The 25,643-nt window shown below is 43.4% G+C and overlaps 1 protein-coding gene across 7 annotated transcripts in view; it reads right to left on the bottom strand.

Moving 5' to 3' along the window:
* Positions 1 to 25,643, bottom strand: part of LOC108920533 (E3 ubiquitin-protein ligase MYCBP2) — a 69,033-nt gene that overhangs the window by 19,996 nt on the left and 23,394 nt on the right. For 3 of the 7 annotated variants that reach the window (XM_029258058.1, XM_029258060.1, XM_029258063.1), the window contains exons 10-54: positions 24,691 to 24,829; positions 24,505 to 24,581; positions 22,802 to 23,006; positions 20,930 to 21,094; positions 20,219 to 20,377; positions 19,795 to 19,999; positions 18,765 to 18,910; positions 17,967 to 18,077; positions 17,339 to 17,446; positions 15,386 to 15,505; positions 15,145 to 15,226; positions 14,906 to 15,023; positions 14,442 to 14,646; positions 14,181 to 14,334; positions 13,676 to 13,848; positions 13,359 to 13,484; positions 12,918 to 13,045; positions 12,574 to 12,665; positions 11,978 to 12,112; positions 11,724 to 11,807; positions 11,520 to 11,616; positions 11,108 to 11,300; positions 10,547 to 10,821; positions 10,015 to 10,236; positions 9,392 to 9,583; positions 8,637 to 8,843; positions 8,292 to 8,429; positions 8,035 to 8,213; positions 7,241 to 7,383; positions 7,046 to 7,146; positions 6,707 to 6,925; positions 5,993 to 6,215; positions 5,401 to 5,519; positions 5,231 to 5,318; positions 5,019 to 5,068; positions 4,748 to 4,920; positions 4,522 to 4,666; positions 4,232 to 4,438; positions 4,084 to 4,139; positions 3,887 to 4,002; positions 3,664 to 3,761; positions 3,028 to 3,144; positions 2,380 to 2,520; positions 1,299 to 1,523; positions 360 to 492 (exon numbers count right to left, since the gene is read on the bottom strand). In XM_029258058.1, coding sequence (XP_029113891.1) covers positions 360 to 492; positions 1,299 to 1,523; positions 2,380 to 2,520; positions 3,028 to 3,144; positions 3,664 to 3,761; positions 3,887 to 4,002; positions 4,084 to 4,139; positions 4,232 to 4,438; positions 4,522 to 4,666; positions 4,748 to 4,920; positions 5,019 to 5,068; positions 5,231 to 5,318; positions 5,401 to 5,519; positions 5,993 to 6,215; positions 6,707 to 6,925; positions 7,046 to 7,146; positions 7,241 to 7,383; positions 8,035 to 8,213; positions 8,292 to 8,429; positions 8,637 to 8,843; positions 9,392 to 9,583; positions 10,015 to 10,236; positions 10,547 to 10,821; positions 11,108 to 11,300; positions 11,520 to 11,616; positions 11,724 to 11,807; positions 11,978 to 12,112; positions 12,574 to 12,665; positions 12,918 to 13,045; positions 13,359 to 13,484; positions 13,676 to 13,848; positions 14,181 to 14,334; positions 14,442 to 14,646; positions 14,906 to 15,023; positions 15,145 to 15,226; positions 15,386 to 15,505; positions 17,339 to 17,446; positions 17,967 to 18,077; positions 18,765 to 18,910; positions 19,795 to 19,999; positions 20,219 to 20,377; positions 20,930 to 21,094; positions 22,802 to 23,006; positions 24,505 to 24,581; positions 24,691 to 24,829 — 6,589 coding nt within the window. The remainder of the gene's footprint in view (positions 1 to 359; positions 493 to 1,298; positions 1,524 to 2,379; positions 2,521 to 3,027; positions 3,145 to 3,663; positions 3,762 to 3,886; positions 4,003 to 4,083; positions 4,140 to 4,231; positions 4,439 to 4,521; positions 4,667 to 4,747; positions 4,921 to 5,018; positions 5,069 to 5,230; positions 5,319 to 5,400; positions 5,520 to 5,992; positions 6,216 to 6,706; positions 6,926 to 7,045; positions 7,147 to 7,240; positions 7,384 to 8,034; positions 8,214 to 8,291; positions 8,430 to 8,636; positions 8,844 to 9,391; positions 9,584 to 10,014; positions 10,237 to 10,546; positions 10,822 to 11,107; positions 11,301 to 11,519; positions 11,617 to 11,723; positions 11,808 to 11,977; positions 12,113 to 12,573; positions 12,666 to 12,917; positions 13,046 to 13,358; positions 13,485 to 13,675; positions 13,849 to 14,180; positions 14,335 to 14,441; positions 14,647 to 14,905; positions 15,024 to 15,144; positions 15,227 to 15,385; positions 15,506 to 17,338; positions 17,447 to 17,966; positions 18,078 to 18,764; positions 18,911 to 19,794; positions 20,000 to 20,218; positions 20,378 to 20,929; positions 21,095 to 22,801; positions 23,007 to 24,504; positions 24,582 to 24,690; positions 24,830 to 25,643) is intronic. The other 4 variants (XM_029258059.1, XM_029258064.1, XM_029258061.1 and 1 more) reach the window with 3 other exon arrangements.

Below are 25,643 nucleotides of genomic sequence, written 5' to 3'. Positions count from 1 at the left end.
AGGATATGCAGGGAGACAGGAAAATTACTTATGCGGTGTGGAGTCTCAATCATAAATAACACTGAAATCCTTAGAGATATTAGAAAGAATATCTGTCAACAAATTTTAACAAGGCTATTTCATTACATCATCGAATTAGTACGGTCTATGAAATTATTTTCACTTACCAGATGTTTTTTGTCCAAAGTAATCGACACACGACACATTCGCACATTTAAAATATTTGCACAGCTGGCCATTCAATAAAATATTTCAGATTAAGTCCTTACATCAAGGAAAAAAAAACAGACACCCTCCAGCTATGTCCTTTACCACTAAACCCTCTGCTGGTTTGATATGAGGGGAAAGTTGAGCCATACCTTCTTCGTGCCGCAGGTACTGGCTCCCCCCTTGATCCCGTGCCAGGGACCAGGCCTCGCCATCATCACTCTCACAGAACTCCGCCACGCTGTTCTTATCCAGCTGCACCCACGTTCCTTCCAAGTTGGTTACCTGGAGAGCAGAGAGTGTTCCTTCATCTGCTCAAAAACTCATCTAGAGGACTTCAAAGTGGAGCGCGAAAACACTGGGAAGCCCAGAGAAAGGGAAAGGCCCAAAAACTTGAAGAAAAATGTTCACTGTGAAAGGGACACTACAGGTCAAAAGTATTGACCTGCAGAGAGCTAGCTGCAGGTGCAGCAACAGAGGGAGTGACTCTGACAGCAGGCATTCGAGAACCGCATGGCATATCGCATATTTTAATGAAAGCTTTAGCCACATCTAACACACTCCAGTGATTCCTGCTCAGACAACAGGCAGCAATAAAATGTCGTTCCATGGCAGACTTCATTCATGTTCAAACATGGCTCCAGCATTTAATGGATACTATGAGGATGTTTAAATCCTATTAGAAGAGATGTTAAGATCATTTGTCCAATGATTATCTGTAAATTAAAAAAAAATAACGTTCCTATATTAAATTCCGTGAAATGTTGATTTTCGGTTACATAAAAGTTTTATACAGTTTTAGGAGAAAGACAAACTATATATACAAAATTTAAAAGACTACCAAATGCTGTAGCCAACTCATAGAACCCCCATGCAGAAAAAATGAGAGCATACACACTAACCACCAGAAGCATTTATCACAGTATGCCTTTGTAGTAATACATATAGACAAGGATATTTTAATTATCTAATGAAAAGAGAGAAACTGGGGTTAGTGTGATTCCTTTATTAGCGGAAGAGTAAAAATCGGGCAAGTTATGACGGGATGATTTATTGTTTGTAGCTAAAAAGGGACATTTTGGGATGCATACCTCGCCCACCGCCGTGACTCTGTTCCCCAGAACTAACATTCCAATAGGGATACCCCTAAGGTTTGGGTAGCTTCTGATGTTGTGCCCTGAAGGGCCCGTCTTCACTACCTTATAAACGCCCGGTCCGCCACCCAGGCCCGCCCTGTCCTGCCTGCGCACAGGGGCCTCGTGGGAGGGGCGGCCACTGACCTCCTTAAAATACCCCTCTGAGGGCCGTCTGGCCTCCTGAAACAGCCAAAGCACAAATGTTAGTCTTTCAGTATCACAAGTGTGTGCCTAACAGTGCAGGTGAATGTTTGTGGATCTGGAAACAACTTACAATTTAAAGCTGTGCAGACTATGTATTTAGTAAAATTTCAAAAATAAAGCTCTAATCACAGCTGGCTGCCGAAATGCACTGACATACACAGAACAAAAATTAAAAAAAAAAAAAATTAAAATGATATTGAAAGCAAATTCTAAAATAGATATGCAGGGTCATGCTGATGAAAAAGCTTTGCGGATAGTTCTCAACAGGTTTGAAGCGTTGCAGTTCACCAAAACACTGACAATTATATAGCATTTCTAAAGCCATGTAATAATAAATACAGTGACTCAGAGGAAAGATGTTTTCAGAGTTGAGGTGCCCGGGGTTTGTGAAGCAACAGGTGATAAGCAATGATAATGAGAAGGATCACAGTGCACTCGGAGCCTAGAACACCACACAGAAATGACCCATCTAGTACCTCTCTCTGTAGGCATTCCCTGCTTTAGGGAAAAAAAAACTTCAAGACTGTCCAGATGACAAACTGACAACCAAATGCAAATGTTATTTATGGAGCTAACCAGATGAGTAGACATTTTGGTGCAACTTAAGCATCTCCAAAGAAGCTCTGGTTACAAAGTACCACAATATCCCATGAACGACGATAGGGAACAGCAGTATTTGGTAGAGAAATCTGGAAGCTCTGTCTCTGGATGACCAGAGCTAGCCACCACTCTCACTCAACCTTGAACTCAATTTGCAACTGAGCATCACGGTCACTTCCCACTGAACAGCACAGAGGTGTGTTCAGTTTTCTTGGGGAAAGCCTCTACTTACGTCAACAGGCACGAGAAGGTTCCTGCCCAGGTGCTGGTTAAAAGAGAGGCACCAGGCTTCAGTGTACCCATTCATGTTGGGAACATACTTCTTTACAGTCTCATCATTCAGCCTGAGCCACACACCATCGTCATTGTGGATCTATGGGAAACAAGCAACAGAGGGAGCAGAGCCAGGCCCTCCTTTAACTGCTGGAAAGACCCCAGAAGCTGCGAGAAACCAGGCACTCAGTAGTGAAAGAGAACACACTGCATTAATGGCAAACAGAGACCAGAACTATGATGATGCGCTACATGTCATGTCCTCTGGAGGCTGCTGTTTTTTGCTGATACTCTCTGCATGTTACAGCTACCCAATAAATCTGCTTTTGAAATCATGGATCTGAACTGCCTTAGCCTTGAATTCACACTCATCAGTGTACAGGAATACCCTTTTTTGTGTCTTGGTACTATTGTACCTTTGTAGTTCCTTGCTGGAGTATGAAGCAATACAAGAAAAATCAAGTTTTTATCTCAAGTTTCTAAGAATCTTTGGCCTGAAACCTCCAGTGCCCAGTGTTGAAAATGGAAAATTAACTACAAATGGAAATCCCAGCACAGCAGAACTCCATTGACATACAATGCAGTCCCTTGGTCTGGAGCAGTTTACCTCATCAATGAAAGTGATGGTCCCATTGACTTGCACTATGCCTATCTGTTCACTCTGCAGGGAGGGGTGACTACGCACTCGCAGCCCTGCGCTGTCCTTGGCCACAAATTTGCGAACCTGAGAGAAGCAAAGGGAGACAGGGAGAGACAGTGAGACAGGAATGACAGGAATGGAGGAAGCCACACAAAGACAGGAGAAACCCAGAGAAAGTGCAAAGCTTCTGCACCAAAGAAAGCGTGTCAGGCAAGTCGGAGAAGTGGCAGGAATTGTTGCTTGTTTCCCAGCTCAGATGGTTTTAAAGTGTAAATGGCTGACATGACCTCACTGAATGAACGTGGCAAACATCATATCCTTATAAACAGCAGAATTTTCAGCATGTTTGAGCATATCACACGTGAAAGATCTTAAGAGACCTTAGATTCAGCCGATTCTGTGGATAGTTGAGAACCTCATAATGTAACAATTTTACCTGGAAACCATGTTTGTCGCTTGAATTTCTTGTGAAACCCTGCTTTTTAGGAGTCAGGGCAAGTAAAACTGCTTTAAGACTGAAAACAGAGACCTTAAACTGGAGACACTGATGCACAGGGCAGGTATTAAGAACAACTACTGGAACAGTCAGGGACAAAAGCTCACCTTGCTTGGCTGAGGTTCAGCCTTTGGTTTCACCATCTGTGTTCCTGGAGGGATCATGCCTTTGGGTGGGTCTTTAACCTCTACTTCCAGTCCAGCATCTAAACAACCAGAACAGATACAATATTCAAAATTCTATTAGACCAAATTATACACCACTTCTTCAGTATTTTATTATGTAAGAAAGGACAACCAACAAGCAAGTGGCTAAATGTGGGAAAATTACCAATCTCAATGCCATCAATGGTGACATGGATAGTGTAGAGCCCTACAGCACCAGGGGTCCAGTTGGCACTGTAGGTACCATCTGTGTTGGCCCGAATCAGCATATTTTCACTGGGTCTGTGAAGGGTATAATAGAGGTTACCACACAGACTATCAAAAAAACAAAGAAGAAACATCACTAGAAGGACTGCTTGTTACCTTTTTGGAGTTGGTGATGCAAATCTGAGCTCTTCAAAGGAGTAGTTTTCATATGCCTGAAAGTTCATTTGTGGAAATTTCATTCAACGATACAAATTTTCAAAGTTAATGTGATGTATTTTTCCAAATCTAGGCAGCGCTGACCTACCTTCATCATAGTGATAGCAATGTAGCGTGCTTCTTTGACAATCATGGGCTCATAGGTAGCCTCAAGCTTGGGAGCTGGAAGTCCTCCAAAGGTGAGGTCTGTTCCAGGGACTGAGGAGACAGGACTTCCTGCAAAGCGCTGCAGCTTTTTCACATTCTCTGGCTGAAGTGACTTCTTCTGGGAGACTGGTACTGCCTTCACCTCCACCTGGAGAAGCAAGAGGCCTCAGGTGGGTTTTTAACATACCATACATTTAGGATAAAGCCCAATCAGATCAGATCTGCCCTGACCTTCATATTAGGAACGTGCACCACATCTCCATATTGGTCTTTGGTTTGCACCACCACGGTTGTGGGCCAACCACAACGGATGTCATCTTTGTTCAGAATGAGTGAGGTCTTCTGTGGATCAGCATAGGAATCAGGCTGCAGCCACCTGGGAAAGAGAAGAACAAGGATGAAAAGGTCTGCCAGGGCGACAAACGGATGAGGGTAGAAGTTGTTTTCCTCAGTTTACCTGGCTAGACGTCCCCCACTGGAGTTGTGCACACAGGTAATGAAATCCTCCAAGAAGGAATGTTCGTTTGTCTGCAGATGGAGGGGCAGGTTGCCCTCCAGGGCTTCCAGGATGGTGGGGGAGTGTGACAAAGCCAGCCCCTTCCCCAGGATTCCTGCATGGGCCTTACATACCTAAAGTGGAGATTAGGACCAAGAGAATTACACTTCCAGTCTCATTTTAATTTTCATCATGCTCTGGAACTGTCAGTGAACTGATGGCAGCACACAACCTGGAGAGATGCCTCCTCAAGAATCTCTAGGTCTTCTTCTAGTTCATTCCCTGCAATTAAAGTAAAAGAAATCTTCCAGGAGACAATTCAGGGTAAGAATGGAACAGTATGTAAGTGGTTATCATTAAATATGTCAATAACTTATAACATTATGCATAAATAAAAGACAGAGCCAAGATGCATTCTCAGCCCATGCTGATAGATGACATTACCTATTGGCAGAGCTAGGTCCTTCTTCATAAGTGCAGCAGCACAAACACTCCCCAGATAAGCCAACTCCTTCTCCAGCTGAATTATCCCCTATAACACAAAAGAGAACCATAAACAACCAGCTCCAAAGTGCACTCCATTTGTAACCAAAGCCTAACAGAACATCTCTTACCTCATCTGGCCCAGGGTTGAATTCATAACCCACAGCTACACACTTGAACCCATAGAAACAGGCCTTCTCATCTTTCACATAATCAGAGGCAGTTTCCAAGGAGAAAAGGGCCTCATTTCCTGAAATCGGAAATAAACCAATAAAAGGTGGTACTCTGCTGCTGTTTTAAAATATTATAAAGTTCCCAGAGAACCTTAATTCAGATATGGTGTAATTTTAGAAAAAGAAACAAACTAATTCTTGTGTGTAAACACAGAAACGGCCTGAAATGTGTCTGCAACATATTTTATGCGCTGCCCCGGTTTAGTAATGTCCACATGTCCAATTCTTCTCCTCTGTGTATTCTTTGGGGCAACATCAAGTTCTTTTCTATCTACAGGTTTCATGGGGTAACGTGACATATTTGTATGAAAGCATTATCTGTCCAATTTCACCCCGAGCACTCAATGCACCCAAAAAACCAGAACTGTTACTGTACAGAGTGTGTGCACCCTGACCATCTCATCCAGTGTCACCATGGTACACCAAGTACTTGAACCGAGGTCCATGACAGGAGAAAGTTTTTACAGTGTGGGCTAGGTCATCTGATTACCTGGAAGCACCAGCACAGTAGTGGGCCAACCAGCTGAGCCTGAGAACTTTTTGAGCTCAGTCCATGCATTGATGGTTTCATGGGCCAATGGCTTAGGCCCAAAACCATGGAAGTGTATTGAGCGACTTGGGATGAGGAGGCGCAGAACATCTTCAGGCTGTGCAGTCCCACACAGTGGGTCAAACTCCACCGTCATCCAGCGAACACAGTCTGGGAAAGAAACCTGCACAGCAACAGAAAGTGTAACTGAAAAAACCACATGGGAAAGGTGTTCAAACAGGCAAGGAAGTGCTTTTCTATTTGTGGCCAAAAATATGTCAGTAACTTATAATAAGTTAGTACATGATTACATGAATAAAAGACTGAGAGCCAAGATGCATTCCCAGCCCATACTGATAGATGACATTACCCATTAACCTTGCCAAAAAAGAAGCACTGGTTTCACTGTGATTTCAGAATATAGTACATAATATGCTAACAAAAATATATATAAAACTTCTAGCTGAATTGTGAGAAAATGGGAAATAGGCTACAATGCAAAGCAAGATACAAGAGTTTTATCAGAACTTTGTGACCTATGGCTTATGTGAAGATTTGACACCATCTGTTATGCCGATGTTTGTTGTAGCCATATACTGTAGTCATGCATTTAAAAGGGAGATCCATATTTGAGCTGCTGAGCGGGCTCATACACACTGCTCAGTTCTGAAGTACCTTGTACTGCGTGACAGCAGCCTGCTTATAGGGATGATCACTCTCAAGAACAGCATAGTGGCTGGAGGTGGTACAAGCAGAGAGACCCTGATCCAGCTGGTTGCCTGTGGTGCTGTCCGTCGACTGGTTGGGATTGAATGCAGGTGGTGCATATTTCTGATTCAGAGCCGAGACAGCAGGAAGCAGCTCCTGGACTAACCCAAAGACCTCAACAGCAGCCTGGTTGGAAGAGGATACCTCATATACTCCCAAACACCATCAAAATCTCACAAGATTAAATAAGTCAAAGAAAAAAAAACACATGCAGGGCACAGCAGCTCCTTCAGTAACATACCGCACCTTGGGAACAGAGGCTGCAACTGGGCCGATATAGGCCAGGATGAGGGGAAGCAGCATTGAAAAGAGACTGGAAGAACTCAGCAGTTCAGGAATGTCTTCAGCTGAAAACCAAAAAATACCCAAATATTTACTCAACAGAGTATGGTAAACACAAATTTAGAAATATTCTCAGAAGTACAATCCCACCATGCTTACCATCCACTGCAAAGGCCCTGTGCAGCAGATCTTTGGCAGCCCTCACCACAGCGCTGACAACTGACAGGGCCCGACTGCAGTTTTTGTCCTCCTCATTAGCTTTACTGAGCAACTGTGACTGCAGATCCCCATCATACTCACTCCTGGAACAAGAACAAATCTTGTTTGATTACAATTATATTCAGCACACACTTAGAGAATCAGGGTGATGAAATATCTTGGTCCAAAGGGCACTCGGTTAAAATAACAAAAAGAGACTAGCCTTAACCAGTACATGTTCAGTAATGAATGACATATTAGAAAATACTATAAAGAAGAACTGAAATACGTAGTATGTAAAGGATAAATGGAAGGCTTTCATACCAGCATAGCATTTGTTTTCTAATCAATAAAGTTCCAAAAGAAGAAACAATGGTGTGAGCTAGCTCCAACAAGTGGTAACAGTGAAGCATTAACTGAAAGTTGTCAGACAATCTCCAGAGCACTGCAAAAACTCAGACAGGAGATGGAAAGTGAAACAAAACTCTTATTACATTTACTAATGTCTTTTACACTTTATCTGTTTAGCTGATAGCCTACTTAGCCTTGAGCCCTGTGATTCTGGGATAGGCTCCAGACTACTGCAACGCTGACCCTGACCAGCACTTAAGGTAGGTAGGTAGGTGAGAAAATGACTGAGTGGGTGAGTGAGGATTCATGTATTTTACAATCCTAAAACAGTGTGACAGTGTCTGGTCAATGTTTACAATTAGACCTCATGCGTATTTGAGGCTCCGGGGAAACTAAGGACTCACCTGTAGTATAGAATCTGGGGGATTTGCCCTCGGGTCTGGTTGGTCCCATTGCTGCTCAGACTACAGGTGCTGAAGGTGAAGGTGACCCCATCAGAACATTGCACCGTGGTCATACCGCCATCCCCGTTGGCTGTGCGGCTGCCATAGTTGCGCAGGCGTACAGCATACTTGACATTTTCCTATACGATACACAGGGTCAGTAAGGTGACAGAGAGGCACACAGAGACACCACAAAAGCAAAACAGGAGGTGAAATACCTTCAAAGGAACAGCCTTGTCTAGCCGGATTTCAGCAATGTCACTGGGAGAGTCATCAGTGCTGTAGGTGCCCTTGACGAGTTCCAGGGACGTCCATCTGTGAGAGTGGGCGGAGTCTCCAGGGGGCTCAGTCTGTGCCTGTCACACACATGCACACAACAGGCAGCGATAAAATCAGAAACCGGAGCAGCATATAGATAAAAAGACACGACACATTTCCATCAAGAAAAGTGTTCACAGATCAAAGCCATATGAGAAACTGCTTAAGTGTCCTATGCAAAGGAAAAGATGTAATAGTAGGTGGCATTTTAAAAAAAATGGTGAAAAATGAATAACAACACGTACATCATCGGCAAGCACCTCCAGCTCATACTCATGGATGCCGCCCCCACCGTAAACGCAGAATCCCACCAGCACCACACCCGGCTTGTCCACCGAGAAGCAGATGGCATCGGGCGAGCCATTGCCTGTGTTCCAGCTTCGGCCCTGACTGGTTTTGGTGAACCGGTTAGGGGTGGACTTCACTGAGTGCAGGGAGTTAAGCCCATCCACCTGAACAGATCACAACACCAAAGGGAGAGGAATGTTTGCCATTTTGCCACAGGAAGAGACAAGACTACCAACAGTTCACACCAGTAGGACATAATCATCAGTAAGAGATTCCATGTTATTTTCATGATTGCTAACTAAAGGGGGGGGAATCTAATTAGCCTGATATTCTTCACACAAGGAAAGAAAAATCATTTATATGAAGTACCGTTATTTAAAATATTATAAAATTTACATTTTGTTCCCCCATTAAATTTAATAGCTTTGCCTACAAAGAAATATCTGAGAGGCAAAGATGTAGTGCGTCACATGTCTGGCTATTTAAAGAAAATAAAAAAAAAAAAAACCCATTTGTTCGAAACAGGTTATCCAGCTTCAGGGTGCAAGAATGACAGCCTCTTTGGACCGTTTCCATGACAGTAGACAGGGATGACCAGGCGAACAGGTGGGTAGCAACAGTATGGAACTTGAAAAACGCTGGCCAGGGAGAATAAGTATATGTGGAAAAGCACTCAGCTGTGTTCAGGAAAGGTTGCGTTCAGGGGTCTTACCTCAGTGCCCAGTGCAGAAGCAGTCAGCTCGCTCACAATGCTGGCCAGCAGGCCGCAGGTGTTGGACACCAGGTGTGGAGAGAAGAGCTCCACCTCCTTCCTTAGGCTCTTCCTCACTGGCAATACCACAATTACCAGCATCTTCTCCAGGACCTCCCGGAAGCTGGTCATACCCATCAGGTTCTCCTCGCTCTGCCAATGACAAAGTTACAGTGAGGCAGATGATAGAGAACAGAAGAACACTTACTGCACTGTGGGAAACTGCTGTCAGTCACTATCACCCAACTAGGGACCAAATCATTTAGATCAAATTACAAATTATCATCTTGTCCCAACAAAAGTGATTGAAAGAACAGAAGGTATTTAATAAACCTAATGCTGTCTTGATACATTCAGCTAAACACCTTCCATGTTCAATAAATCACTTAAGCAAATCAATCTTCAATTCACTTATCTGTGACTTTTATTTACAGCACATAAAAAAAAAAAAAAAAAAAAAAAAAAAATCAATGACATTGAGATTCTGAATTCAAGTCTCATAATTGAAACCACCATGTTGATAAATGGCCTGAGGTACTGTTTACTGCAGGACCAAAACAATCCAGCAGAGGGTAAATGCTCACATGGCTGAGCTTTTCCATGTGAGCCACCAACAGAGGGAAGCGGTGAGCGAGGGCGGAGTCGTTCTCTGTGCTGACTTGCTTGACCAATGAGCGTAGGAGCACCTCACCATCGTAGGCAATGGGCAGGATGGAAGTGAGTTTGACCGACGTGTTGCACAGTGCCGACATGACAGCAGCCAACAGTCGGCTACTGGAGGTGCGGAAGTTGGCCTCATGGATGTCCTACGAGAGGAAAAAGGGATTTTTATTGCAAACACAGGACACATACACTGTCTGAGATGTCTATTCACACTAACCTTAGGTTGACTAGAGTCCTCCATAAATACAGAAATGCAGCAGCACCAGGAAACCTGTCTTGATTCTCTATCACTATTTTGTCACAACAACAGAATTCTCAGGAGGGGTGGGCAGCTACTGGTCTTTGAACCCCAGAGGTTTATATTTCACCCCTTTTTCACAGCTGGGAGTGCAGCAGAACAGCCCTGCTCTAATAATGCTCCCAGGAATGCGTGCCCTTCACAGAGCAGCTTACCTGATCCAGGCAGTTGAGTAGATCGCAGAGGCAGGCCCACTGCAGGGCGGGGGTGGGGTAAAAGGCATGGAAGCAGGCTGTGAAGGTGCCATGGCATTCCTGCAGCACAGCCTCCAGCAAGGCCAGAGGCTGGCTCAGATAGCCCTGTGGGTCGTTGTCCAGCTGGGTTGGGCAGTTATCCACACCCTCCGAAAGGATCTTCTTTAGTAGGCTACGTGTTTTCCCTACGCTCTCTGCCAGTTTTGTCGACTCTTCCACAACAGCCTTGGCGCTGGCTATAGGAGAAAAATCAGCATCATATCGTTCAGCCTTAATTCTCTAGTCAGGACGGTTTACACACGTGTGCCTGAAATGGTTGCTGCTGTGCAAAATCTAATCAGAAAACACAGAGGGCACATAGAACATGGCACTGAAGGGCTAGAACTTCCTCCTGAAAGTCATTCCTGCAAAGTAGCTCTTTAAACTTTTCACTCAGTAGAATTAAATTTAGAAGAAAGGCCCAAAAAGCATTGAAAACTTGTGAATCAATGTGAAAGTGATGTGTACTATGGGACAGGATACCTGAGACGGGGAAGATCTCACAGATGTAGACCCGCAGCAACCGCAAGCAGCTGGTTCCCACAAAGCGCAGGCGCTCGAGGTCCAGCAGCGTGGCTGTGTACTGAAAGCCCTTCAGGCCTCGCAGTTCCTCAGCACCCAGAACTAGGGTACTCCAGCTCCAGTGCAGAACGCTCAGCAGGGACTCAAAGCACTCCTGAAAGGTGGCAGGGTGGAGGTAAAGACCAAGCATTTCCACCATATCTCCGACAAAATTCCCCTACTGTTCCATTTAAGAGCTTCTTCCCTCTACGTTTCATATCCAAGCCACCATCGCTCATTGCTTTCCACGCAGCTAACATGTCCTGAGAGTCTTCACAACAAACAAATCTGTATCCCTAAGAACAGATGACGCCTTGGGGAATGACACACGTACCACAGACACAGTCCGGGCAAATGAGCGCTTCAAAATGTGGACAGGCTCACTGGTCTGCTGCTTGCCCTTGGCTGAATTGCCATCATTGGAGGGGAGCCTGGGAGATTCCAAGAAGCTCAACGTCAGACAGTTCATTGTAATGGCACTCATAGAAGTATTTGTCTCGCAGAGAAAACTGTGTAGTAGCCTTTAAATCAAACTTACCTATAAAGAAGCTGAGGTATTTGCCCTGCGTTCACATCAGTACCATTGTTGGATTTCTTTGAGCTCTTGAACTGAAAGACCACACTGCAAGCAAGGACAAATTCTTTTGTTAAAATATAGCTACCAACACTGCAGCTAACCTTGGCACAATCGATCACCCAAAGTCAGAACAATGTGGACACAGAAAGACTGGCCCATTTAAAAGCAATATCGATACACTACATGTATCATTTGTGAGCGGCACACGTAAGTACCCATCGTCCGTGGTGATGGTGGACTGGCCATGTGAGCCGCAGTCACTGCTTGGACCTGACACCCGGGCCCACGCCACATACCACCAACCCTGCTGCAGGAGAACAGGTTCCTCGAACATCATGGCATACTTCTCCCTGGTCATACAAGAAACCATAAATTACCCCACCATAACAACCTTTTAGCCTCATGTAGTCTAGATTGCAAATACCGGTACAATGTGTGAACTACACTAACATGCAACAGAACCAGATAGATAAACGGAGAGTGTTCTCTGCGAGCTTGGGAGAGGGAAGGATCCCTGATGAAGCCCTGAGGGCACGGAGTGGCAGCAGGTGCTCTGCAGATGTGTCGCAGTTTCCCGCCTATGTTGATGTTAACGAGACGTGACCACAGGGGGCCCAGAGGACGTCTCACGGGCACAGAAACAGATGCGGTGTGACACAAGGATGTGTACTGGAGATGGAGGGGGTGGGTGAGGGGAAGTGGAGAACAGCTGTGCCTGCTTTGGGGTTCGGGGAAGTATGAGCTAATTACACAGCATAAACACACACACGGTGGGTGAGCAAACCAACAGATTTGCACACACGGAGTGCACCTGGCAGCGCAGTCGTAGGCCAGGACGTCAGTCTCGGCCAACAAGTCCCCATCCGTCTCATGGTCTGCCCCGTCTGGGCCCAGCTCAAACAGCTGCGCAACAAGAGTTAACCTTTCAACTACAGGACTGGTACCACACTTAAATCGAGAGGACTAAAACCACAGTGACCTACAAATATACATGACAACTTACATAAAGACTCCATAAATACACTGCTGAAAAGACACTACTGATAATAACTCACAGGACCGTTAACAACAGGACAGGATCAGCAAGTATGCCAGGAACATCACAGACACAATGACAGTGAGATCATGTACAGACAGGCAAAACCTGTGGCATACCTTAATCTTAGCAGTATATTCTCCACGGCCCCCGAACAAGCCCAGCCCTCCAAGCAGGATGTCAGCGTCAGCACAGAAGCGGATGGCCTCCACAGAATGGGCTGAATAGCCCCAGCCTCCCCCATGACCTGTAATCAAACACAGAGCACTTACTGCACCCATGTGGACATCCTATACACTGCCATGTTACATAAGTTTCAGCATAGTCTAACAAACATGTCCAGATTTTCAGCTGTACTCATTATTATTGTTATTAACTATTACATAGCTAAAGCTGTAAATTGTCCAAAGCAACCTACAGTGTTTGGTTTGCATACCTGTTCTGACTGTATTAAGTCAGAATAACTGTCATAATCAAGGGTTCCACAGTAGGAGAGAATCCAAGGCAAAGCAACAAGAAACAAAGTCACATACTTGGGATACCCCATTAGGTATACTCACTCTCAAAGCGGTTGACCACACTGTAGTCCTCTTTGGAGTAGACCTTCATGACTGCCTGCGTTTCTTCCTCACCACTGGCCACGCTCATCTTGAGCTCCTGCATGGCAGCCAGTGTGTCTAAACAGCCTGTTCAGACACAAGAAGGCCTGTTTAAACCAAACTCACAAGTGTTTCCATAATGTATCCAAATTTCCCTTAAAAGAACTGTTTTAACAAGAGCCAGATGGACCATGAGGGGCACTTGTGTTAACAAGGGGAACAGCAAAATAATGAAATAGAAATGGAGCATGACTAATAGAGCATGTACAGCTCTGTACCCAGGATGTGTAGGGCTCCGTGGGACCGTGTAGTTGATGCATGGGACCCGGAAGGCAGGGCCAGCTCTGGGCTCAGGATGCTACAGCGTGTCTGGATGTCAGATGCAGTGGGCATACGGGCATCGGCCATTACAGCATTGTAGCACCAGATCTCCCGCGAGGCCGGCAGGAACCTACAGAAAGCATATAACAGAAAAACATTAATGGAAAGCTTCACTTTAACAGAGGTGAATGGGTGATCAAAACCCAAGCATTACAAGGGAGATCAGCAAGAAGCCTCCATATGCCTTTCCCAAACCGTTTAGAACTCTTGTAATTTAACACAACTAAAAAAAAAAAGAAAAAAATTTTTTCCAGCCCTCCATCCATTTTCAGCAACTGCTTATGCCATTAGGATCACAGCAAAACATTGATGATCCAAAAATATTTTTAAAACTTAAAAAGAAGAAACATCTATAATTCCACATAGAGTGGTACTGTTAAAGTTTGTTGCAAGGGTACCTACCGCCAGATGACATCATACACTGGATCTAGACATAGTCCAAATCCCTGCAGGTCCTCTTGCTCTGAGTCATTGAAGGTCCTGCAGCTGCCATCTGTCTTGTTAATCAGAAGGCATTTAAAGGGCGGGGGCTCTGAGGTGGATGTAGGTACCAAGCCTGGAAGAAAACAGACATACCTAACTCAGTCAAAATCATAAAAGACTGTTCCGTGTAAAGTATGTCTAAACCCAAGTGTGGGGTGTGGGCAAGTGCTGGAACTTCACCAATGATGTTTCTGCTGGCAAAGATCTCGGAGGTGGCAAGAACATGGGAGTTGATGAGAGCTTCGTCAATTCTCAGGAACGTCTGGTCCCCGCTGGCTCCAATCCATGTGGCTTTGCGCCCATACTTGGCTCCAATGTTGGGCATGGGTGATGGTTTGGCATTCCAGTATGGCATGTCTAGAATCGGACGGCCCAGCTGTCCTTTCTGCAGAGGAATGACACCAACTTCTTCAAGCTCTCAACATCCAGGCTCAAAGAAATTTCACTACTGGCTCACAAAATAATAAGCAGTAACCATTCCCTCCAAAACACGAGAGGGTGAAAAGATACTTGTAAATGCACTAAATTCTGTTGATCACACAGGTCAGGTTCTTCACTGCAAGTAGCGAAGAACATTTTTTAAAAAATTGAAGTTGGTTGAAAAATTAAAGTATAATAAGTCAACAGAAGGATATTCTCCATACCGAGAAGCTCCCAAAGGTGAAAACTTGCCCATCCATCAGGAGCACTGCAGTGTGGTTGCTACCTGCTGTAACTTGGACACTCGGGCCTGGAAGAGCCTGGACCAGAGTAGGTGAGCCCCTGCACAGACGACAGAAATTCACCATCTACCCCTTGGTATAAGTTTGTTTTCCTAAATCAGACAGATGGCAATCTATATTGAAAGGTTTCACAACAGATGTCCTTAGAGCACCAAACTTGCCTAGAGTTGACATCCCCGTGCCCAAGTTGGCCATGCTGCCCATAGCCGAAAGTGTAGATGTCTCCATTCTCCATCAGAACCACTAGAACACAACAGTAAGATTTGTCCTGCACATGACTTTTCCTCTCTTAGCCCAGTATACTCCCATTTAAGCATGATAAAAATGTTAGTGAGCAACCTGTAACCAGGACGTATCTGCGCTAAAGTCAAACTCAGCCAACAGACAGCTGTAGAGACATACCAGAGTGGTGGAAGCCGCAGCTGACCTGGACAGCACGGAGCTCACAGTCAAAGCGCACCGCCCCTGGTGGATACGTGGTGATCTTACTGGCATCCTTCTCGCCCCGCTCACTACTGCCATCTAAGAGGAAAAGAAGCTCATTCAGATAAATAGGAACAAAAACAGGAACACCGAAAGAGGACCCAGTGGGAACCGTTGCAGCTTCATAGTGGGAGACATCTCATTACCGGAGCCAAACAGAGTGGAATTCATATCAAAACACACAAAAACAACAATGAAAAATCCATATCAAGGAGAAGGATGTGATTATGAAGACAAACATGATATGGCTAGTTGATCACTTTTCTTCAGGTTCTGGAAATGACCCAAAAAAAAAAAAAAAAAAAAAAAAAAAAAACCACAGGCCAAAACCTGCCCTCTGAAAACAACAATGGAGCTTGAAACATAGAACTTGTGGCAACTATTTGCTAATCACTTGGAAAAAGACATGACCTTTCAGTCAGGAAACTGCAGCTGGGATGGATTGCTGTGATTTCAAGAATGGAATTGACTTAAATGGTTTATTAAAATAGCACTAGCAAGTAAAGGTTCTTTTTCTGATATTTTCAAGGATATAAAAAACAACTGCACAAATATTACTTAAATCCAAAGAGAACATTCAGTATAAATGTACTGGCATCCCACTTGAATTTGGAAAAAAGTTACAGAAAACCTGAGAAGATCACAAGTAAACTCTAGACAGGGAACGTACAAATCAAAAGTGTTAAGATAGTGAGTTTAGATTATAATAGTGAAAATCAAACGTTCCTAAGAATAACTGCTCTTCACACACATTTGTGGATGGTCTTTCCTGAAGCTATTTTCCACCTGGCAACAAATGTCATGAAGGACCAATCGGGAATCCCGTGTCAAGGTAAGTGTGACCAATGGGAGACGTGCATGAGGAGCAATGGGAGGAGCCACACAGCACAACAGTCACTTGTATAAAGCAAATCATGCCTTGGGAGGGGAAGGAGCTAAAGGAAGAGCTTCTCTTTCCTCAAATATTTAATTCTGACACAAAAGTGAACACAACAGATTGAGGGAATAATCCCCCAGTGGCTAAAGTGGAACTGTGATGAGTGGGCTTTATTAGTTTTTTTTTTTCTTTTTAAATAAATGAAACACATACAGTTAAGCTGTATGGTTAATACCTATATTGTTTATGTATGGCTTTTCTCCCAATATAACCATTAGGTACAGCTTATTCTACTGTGTTGCAATAGGTTTACAATTGTAATTAACTTTCACTTAAACACGAATTATAAATCAGATATTTATTCACCTGACTACAATGACAGTAGTGTATGTAACTGCTCTGCAATCTCTGATAGAAATGTCACAGGCTCAGATTCAGAAATTAGCTTAAGCCCTTCAGTCCATTCCAAACAATGTTTGCTAATTGATATTCTATCAGTTTCTTCTCGTTTAAACTATTGAGTGGTAATTAACTCCCATCTGACTAAAATACTGATTTTTAATTAACAAAAAGGCAGACACTACACATCGTAATCCAGAGACTAAGATGTCACAGTCAATGGCCAAGTTGGCTCTCAACAATTAACTGAAAATTGCAAGTTTTTGCTCCCTGGGGGCTTGCTGTGTGTGCAGGTTTTACACTGTATACAGCCAAGATGGAAGAAGACTGGAAAACTGGTTCAGTCACAGAAAATGTCCAGTATGAACAAGCCCATGAATGCTCAGAAGAAGTGAAAACCTTCACAGACTGCAGCCCCCCAGGAAAGACCTACACTCTACTGGCATCAACATATCTGAAAGTCTAGTGTACAAAAAGGAAGTGATACTACAGTATCTGAAGTGGGTATATCAGAGCCAGGAAAGCACAGAAAGGGACAGGTGGCTGAGGGTGACAGGGGCCACCCTGCTCTCCTCCGTGAAGGAAGGCCGCAGTACCTTTGTGTTTGTCCCGCTTATGCTTTAGCTGGGCCTGAAGGGGTCTTAGCCTGGCTAGCGCCTGCTCTCGCTGGTGCATAAAGAGGGGACCAGGGAAAACAAAGGGGCCTGAGGGAGAAAGAAACCTTCACATGCATGGGGGAAGCTCATGGATGGATGGGGACAGGGTAACATACAAGAAATCATGAACACACAAAACAGGAGCTCAACTAACCAGGTAGGTCGCATAGAACACCCATGTACGAACAAAAAAAAAAAAAAAAAAAAAAACCAATGGCTTCTCCTACAAGGAAGCAGGTTCCAGGACAGAGTCATCTTGAAAACTAAAATGACAGTTTTTGTTGTCCTTAATGGGACATGTAAAGCATGATCATGAGCAAGACTCAAGACCTTCAAGATGAGCTGTAAAGGACACAGCCAAATGAAGCAGTGAGGTAATGTCCTTATAACGTGTGGCTGAGTCCACCACAATAACACCGAACAAAGAGAACAGAAATATTAAGACACCTTAACTGATGTTTATGCGCTGTAGTCCTGAACAATTCTGTCTCACAACTCCAGTCTCTCCTGTGTAAAACCAACAGCACCCTTGAGGGTGGACAATGCATGCAGGACAGAGGGTTCGTACCTCGACCTTCTTCGAGCCTCTGTCTGCGGTTCACCCGCTGCCGCTTCTCCTCCTGCCGGATCTGGATATGCTCCTCGATGTTCACGCCTGGAGGGGGAGGGACAGGCACAGCTAAAACAAAATGGTCGAAGGAGATATTTGGGCAGAGAAGGAAACAGAGAAAACAGATGGGAGAGATGAATGACAGAGCTGATAACGGGAGCAAACAGGCGCCGTCACGAGCGTGAAGCAATGACACTGTTAGCAGACAGTGATGAAGCGAGTAATGTTCTGATATGGAACGGCTGCGACATGCAAGCAGGCCAGAGCTCATTGGATAGCATGTAAAGCAGTCTGGTTTAATATGAGGAGTTCCTTGTAGCTGTTTGACCTACTCATGTGGAGCACCACCTGATTTAACTAGGTGGTTATCCATCTTCTCATTATTATTATTATTATTATTATTGTTGCTGTGCTTATTAATTCATTTAGCTTATACTTTTCTCCAAAGAAAATCAAAATTTTAGGCCTGTGATCCAATTGACTAACAATGATTTGCCCATTTATGCAGCAGAGTAGTTTCACTTATCAATCAAGGCCAAGTACATTATTCAAGGGTACTACAGCGGGATATAAAACTTGAGCTCCGGTCTTGCCACGGCAAGATTGTGGCTCTAAGCACTATGCTACCTGCTGTCTTGATTTACGTTGTGAGCTAACTGGGTACTCTAAAGTGTATTGTGCCAGACAGCACAACTCAAAACTCCTGTTCGAACATGATGCGCCAAGAGCGATAACACCATCTCCCTGGGTTCATACCGAGGAGCAGGTCCAGCGGAATCATCTCCTTCACAGCGTCAAAGATACCACGTTGCCGTGCCTCTTGGCCGTCAAGTTCACGTGCGCAGGCCTTGCAGCAACCGCAGGCAGCGCAGCCTGACTCGCCCGAGCCGCAGCCACAGACCCTGCAGACAAACGTTACGTCAGCAACACTGCGGCACTAAACAGTAATCGCAACATTTGCCCCTCTGACACTTAAAGCAAAGTCAGAGCTTTCACATGCTGATGCCTCTAAAGCAGGAAATAAGTGATGCATTGCACCATGTACATTATTTCACTTTAAAGTTCCAGTTCCAGTAAAGGCTGTGATTGGATTGCTACCCCTGAATTAACATCAGATATTCTCCTTTCTCTCTCAAAGTTGTTTACACACACACGCACATTTGCATTCTGTACTGGTTCTGCATCTAAGGCTGAAAGGACTTGTAAATTTAAATGAACACAATAAACACCTTTTAGTATTATCTAACCATGCACCACATGTTTTGATTGCATGGTATATAAAATAACACGCTAATTAGCTTTTTGGAAATTACAAATGGACTTAATGTATGTTCTCTGACCAAAAGCCGAATATGAAAAAAACATTATGGATCAGTAATTCCAGCTGAAAAAGACACAATTGTAAATACTATCACACTCATTTTGTTAATTCATGACACTGCAGTATAGTCACAAATACAAAACTTGCAAATGTACTCAAGGACAAAGTATATAAGCACAATGTCTTCCCCCAGAAAAGTGGTAACTGTCAGCACTGCTGGCGGTCCCGTAGTGATCACTTTCGCATACCCAAACACACAAACGTGGAAAAGTGAGTTGATTTGCTCAGTGCTTACTTTCATATTTTATCTGAGGTCTGGTTCAAACTAATAGCCCGTGTCTGCACTGTGATCTTACTAAATATGAGATTGGTTGACTACAAAGGGTCACAATGCCCAAAATGAGTGAGCTTAACATTCTGCACTGAGAAATGGGCACAGCAGGGCCGCTGTAGGATGTCGCTCACCCTCCAGGCACTCTGTCAGGACGGCCACTGCTAACACAGCTGGCTCCGTAGCCCGTGCAGTCCCCACATATGGTGCACACCATGCACTGCTCCAGCCTCCACTTGTGGGTGCCTGGCTGGCACATGAGAGGCTTCTCCTCACGTTCCTCCAGCTCCTCCTCAAGGTCCTCATCCATGGCAGTGGCCATGTTCTCCACACCAAATGCTGAAATGTATCAAGCACAAACATCATTAAAGTGCAACCACAGACCTTGCTTAGTGAGGTTCATTCCAAAATAAAGACTGTGTTCCCAATACTCCAAGTCACCAACAACACATACATGGTGCATAGCACAGCTCTCCTTTCCCAAAAAGGGAAGGCACCTAATCACATTCACGTCCTGCAAAAGATATGCAGCTATTTTGATGTGGCCGAAGTCTTTACCTTTACCAGCCTGGCTCATGGCCCCCGTGTCACGGCCACATTGCCCTTTGTTGTTGACCCCAAATGTCCACAGCTCTCCGCCCTTTGTGAGGACACATGTGTGGGCCTTCCCCATGGCCACCTGGGTCACAAAGTGCCCCTTCAGGTCCGTGACCTGGCCTGAAGGGAATCCCAGGATGGAGGAAATGAGTATTCAATTCACCATACGCTTGTGAAGAGTGTATGATAAAAAGCAAACACTGATTCCTACCACACAGTTACTGTGAATCCAGGTGAAATGACATGACAGCAGTTGCACTACTGTATGTATGCATTCAGTTAACATTTTGTGTAGCTGCAGGCTAAAGCATAAAAGACAACATCTGAATGTGTCTTCATTTAAAGCTACCAAGTAAATTAACTATGATTAGTGCTGCATATGTGAAAGCAGAAGGTGAAAACCATTGAGAGTTTAAAGGTGCTCTTGTTATTGATGGGGGATTACTGCAATCAACAGCCAATGCTAGTCCTTCAACATTCAGTTTTCTAGTTTTACAAGTGGTAGTCAGGTAGATCTTTTTTTTTTTTAATAATAAAAACCCTATACTATAGAGATATAAGTTACTAATATGGAGGTTGCATTAACATTTCCTTAGACACCAGCTGGATGAGCAGGTGTACATATAGCAGGAGCGTTGCAGGAAGTGAGCTCTTCTAACCAATCCCACTCACAGCTGCTGTCACTGTAGATGGCGTCCTTCCCGAACATGTAGAGCTCGCCGTCCTTGGTAACGATGCTGCTGCTGCCATTGTTGCAGGCACTGTACACAGCCGTCTTGGACTCCAGCTTGATCATCTTCTTGGGCTTGTAGGGCTTCGGCTGCCTTCTGCTCTTGGCTACCATAACACAAAACATAATGTGCTCACTGATAAAAGTCAAACAGGGAGAACATTTAATTTTATCTATTATGTCATTTAAAAAAATAGCCCAGTTTGAGTGAAAAAATACTGAACAGCAGCACTAAATAGTTAGCTGAATTTGTCACAATGGTAAGAGATATCTACTAACGTGAAATATACCTTTTAGGCTGTTAAGCATGTGAATCACGCATTCATATAAATAAGGGTTCAGCACTACTGGTACCCTTGAGCCACAGTGCATGATGGTTTTCCTTCCAGCTCAGTTCTTATTTTCTCAGAACAGATGAATTTTGATTGAAATCGTTCACCTAAACCAAATACCTCTGCTAGAATGCCCCATTATTTTACAATTACTGTGAATAAAGTGTAAAATGTAAATTGTTTTCAAATCTTTATTTTTTTTTCCCCCTTATACTGAACAATAGTTTTAATTATTGCAATTAATCATGAACTTCCTAATTGTTCTTAGGCCTTAAGTATAAATGACCACGCAATCGATACTAATTAACATGTTAATTAATTTTGTTCTGTTTCAGTTTCACTGCAAATACTGTTTAAAACAGTAAATAACATTGTGTTCTGGTAGCTTAATATTGCATGTTGCTTTGGAGAAAAGTGCCAGCTAAATGAATAAATGCAAGTTAAAAAAAGAAGAATATAAAAATCTGCACATTGAAATAAAAATAAAACTTAAAGCCAAGCTTCCAAGAAATATTATTTTTCACTGCATATATTTTTTGAACATAAAAGTATATTCATTCTGTGCACTAAAATATGCAGATAGAAGGCTTCTTGTGTCACAAATCAAGGAATAAAGGGAACAAGTAAAGTTTCACTGTAACATACAGTCAACTCACAATTTATGTGTTTTGGGGTTTAAAAAAAAATCCCATATACACACATTTCTCAAAACTACACAAACCCAAATGTTTACAATGTACAAGAGCCTAGGCCTCCACAGCACCTGTTGTGCAGTTGACATTCTCATCAGAGAAGGACTCAGACTTTGATGAACCACCTCCTCTTCCTTCCTCTCCCTACTCCTCCCTCACAGCTGTTACATCACATCTCAAGTGTCCTATTGCCAGGTCAGTCATATTTAATGTTTTTTTTTTTTTTTTTTACTGTTTTAATTTTGTTTTTCACTAATAAAAGCTACGAATTCTGAACTGCTACAAAACAAGCTTTGATTAATAAAAATGAGGCAAAGTGTAGAGAATGGAAACTGACGTTTCCTGAACGCCAGTTTCCATTTTCTTCTTAATTTTGGAACTGTACTGATTATTTACTGTATTTACATATTATTACTGTATTGTGCTTATTCTTGGTGGTTTGTGTCTGTTTTCCACTGAAAGTTAAGATTAGACAAGATAAACATGCGGTAAATTAGGCATGCATGGGACTGCTTATGCATTAGTTGAACAAATCTGTGGGAAAAACATGTTAAGAAAATGCAGTTTTTGCATAACACGTCCTTTTCTGGAAAGCAACCCTCATCTAAAACTAACGAGTTGACTGTAGCTTGGTTTAACAAAACTAAAAAAAAAAAAAAAAAAAGTCACACTGAATTTGCATTGTATCTAAAGTAATTTCAATTGTGAGCACAGCAGGAACAAAATACCAGCAACCAGCAAGAACAGGGATTTCCAAACCCTACTCTACATTAAGTAAGAAAATGCATACTGGACTCTCCATCCTCCCCCTTGCTGGCTGAACCCGTGAAGAAGACGCTGCCATCCTCAGCCACCAGCAGGGCGTGCGAGCCATCGTGACCCACTGAGAACTGCACGATCTTGGGCGACTTGGTAACAGGGAGCTCCACCCACTTTCCTGCTGATGGCCCCCCCTGCTTGATCCCCAAGCTCTGGTACTTCCCAGTGTAGTAGATCTGGGAACAGAGGAAGAGAAACAGTCATGAGCCTCACACACCTGAACTCACTAACCATTTATCGCTCCCTCACTCAGCCTCATGTTTACCCACTTAGACGCTTCGTTTATTGCTACACTATAGCAAACAAATACCTCTTAATTTGCCATTAAGGGTCAAGAGACCATTAAACTTCCTATGACAGGATAACAACATTCAAAGAGGGTCCTGCTCTAGGAGTGTACAATTCTGCCCGACTAGACTAAGTTATTATATAACCAAAGAGACCGAAATCCTACTATAAACTCAACGGCAGTGTCTTTAACACGTACTGTTAGATCCTTCAGTTTTCCCCAGGGTAGGATATAAAAAAAACTGCAGGCATGAACCAAACTATTTTCCATGTCAAATTTCAATTTTATCTTTTAATCAGTAGTTCCCACATAAAACTATTATTAATTATTAATTGAGCTGACACTTCTCTACAAAGTGACTTACAATGTTACGGTTGCATGTTAAGCCACTTACAATTATTTACTCATTTCTACAGCTGGGTCAATTTTTACTGCAGCAGTTCAGGGTTTGTACAACATGAGGCGGAGATTCAAATCCAGATACAATTGGAAGGTGACAACCTGAACAACTATATCACCTGCTAAAGCAACATTAGGCATGCAAAGTCAAGCTGAAATGTGACCAAATGTCCACAGTCCACTCTCCTGCCAGTTAAAAGTGAGCTTTTTTTCTTCCTAACCAATCCCAAAGGCTCATCCACTATGTGTTGACAACACAGTCAAAGTATTCAAGTGCTTTTCACTCATCAGTTTGACTGTGTCTGTCTCTCGGACCACATACAGCTCTTTATACGGTTCATTTAGTGCAACCACTGAAATTCATGGTAGGAAAAAGCACAAGTGTTGTCATCCCAATGCACAACTGGCCTTGTTTTACAGTGGGGAACCTCGACAGTGGCTCGAGACCGAGCTGCATGCATTGAATAATCTAACTGATACTGGCTACTGAAGCACGTAACCTCTTCTACAAGCTGGCTAAATAACATCACATTAGCACCATGCCTTGGGTAAGGAATTGGCTTACTGTCTGGCACAGACTGACACGGTAACACCTTTTCAGAGCCAAAAGACATGGTAAGTGGCCCTTCTCTAAAACACACACCCTTCCAAAAGGCACAGCACAAACTAGTGCTGTGACAGAGATTTGAAACCATTAAAGTGATTACCAGTATTTTGGTCTGAGGTCTCCTGAATGTTCATAGTCGTGCCTCTAGTTAGACATGGACCATACTGTACTTGTCTACCTACCTCATAGAAAAAAAGAAAGCTTATAATTATCCACAAGTTAACCGATTTGTCTGCATTACAGCTGAAAAATACATTGTGAGGCTTCATAGGCAGAAACTTGCTGACATTCTCTATCACACACTCAGCCAAACAAAAAAGGAACGTCAAACAGGGCACAATAAGCATTGTACTTTGACTTCACTGTTCAAAGAGCATACCTTCCCTGAAGCTGTTTTCATGAGTGCAAACTCCCTGCCTGCCCCCAACAATGCTGCCTCCTCATCAAACCCAGTACCTGAGGAGAGGACATGAAGTCAATCTGATGCACAAACAGAAAAATCAAAATTTCACCACAAGCTAATTAACCAGCCAAAACCCAGACTACTGTAACCAAGCAGTCTCACTGATGATGTGGAGATCCTTCTCCAGGTCGAAGAGTGAAATCCCACAGGCGTGAAGACACTTCCTGGCCAGCTTCAGCTGGAGTTCCTGCTGCAGCTCGGGCTCCCTGCTCGTGCTGTAGATCCTTACCACAAATCCATCCTGGGATGCAGTGTGTGAAGACGAAAAAAAAAAAAAACTCTGTTAAGCCACAGTCGGGGTAAAAGCCTAATTCGCTGTCTCCTCTTATAACATCACATTATAATTAAGAGATGACCCATGTCTGATGTGTAACTGTACTCGGGCTACAAGAAACAGTGCCTATCAAACTTTAGTCCTATCATGACAAAATAACATTTAGCTGGTGATTTAATGTCCACAGCTCTTTGCTCTCGGCATTGGATACTAAACTACTTAAGTAATTTAACAATTTGCACATCTTGGTAATTTTTTACTGATGCAAATTAGAGTAAAAAATTTATTAAGTAATACAGTAGGAGCAGGGATGCGAATTCGGCCCCTCAACTAGAGCATAACCGCAACAACACACTACCAGGTATATTTTCTATCATACTATTATTGTTTGATTCAGAAAAGTGGCATATGAAATTGCTCAAAAAACAGTTTTAATCTAAAAATCTTCAGTGTAAATTCTGCAGCTGACATTCATCTGCATATTTAAGCGTACTCTGTATTTTTTCTCACTTACGAGGATTTATTGCAAACTGAATTGTGAAGATTTTAATACATTAATCATACATGGGGTTAGAGGTTAATAACTCTGCCTTAATATCCAAAGTGACATGAAAAACCAACAAATCCTCTTCTGTGGCATCAAGCATTAACATTTTGTGAGCCTTTCAGACACTAAACCAGGAACAGGAGTACCAGCAAACGAAGCACATTGTTTACATGTAGTACAGAGTATGTGGCAGGATTGGCCTATGGCACTGCTTTGATCACCACTGTGAGGCAT

The sequence above is a fragment of the Scleropages formosus genome, chromosome 14 (assembly GCF_900964775.1).
Source record: "Scleropages formosus chromosome 14, fSclFor1.1, whole genome shotgun sequence".
Taxonomy (NCBI): domain Eukaryota; kingdom Metazoa; phylum Chordata; class Actinopteri; order Osteoglossiformes; family Osteoglossidae; genus Scleropages; species Scleropages formosus.
The sequence above is the reverse complement of the archived record's forward strand: the minus strand, read 5'-3'. Positions and strand labels throughout refer to the sequence as shown.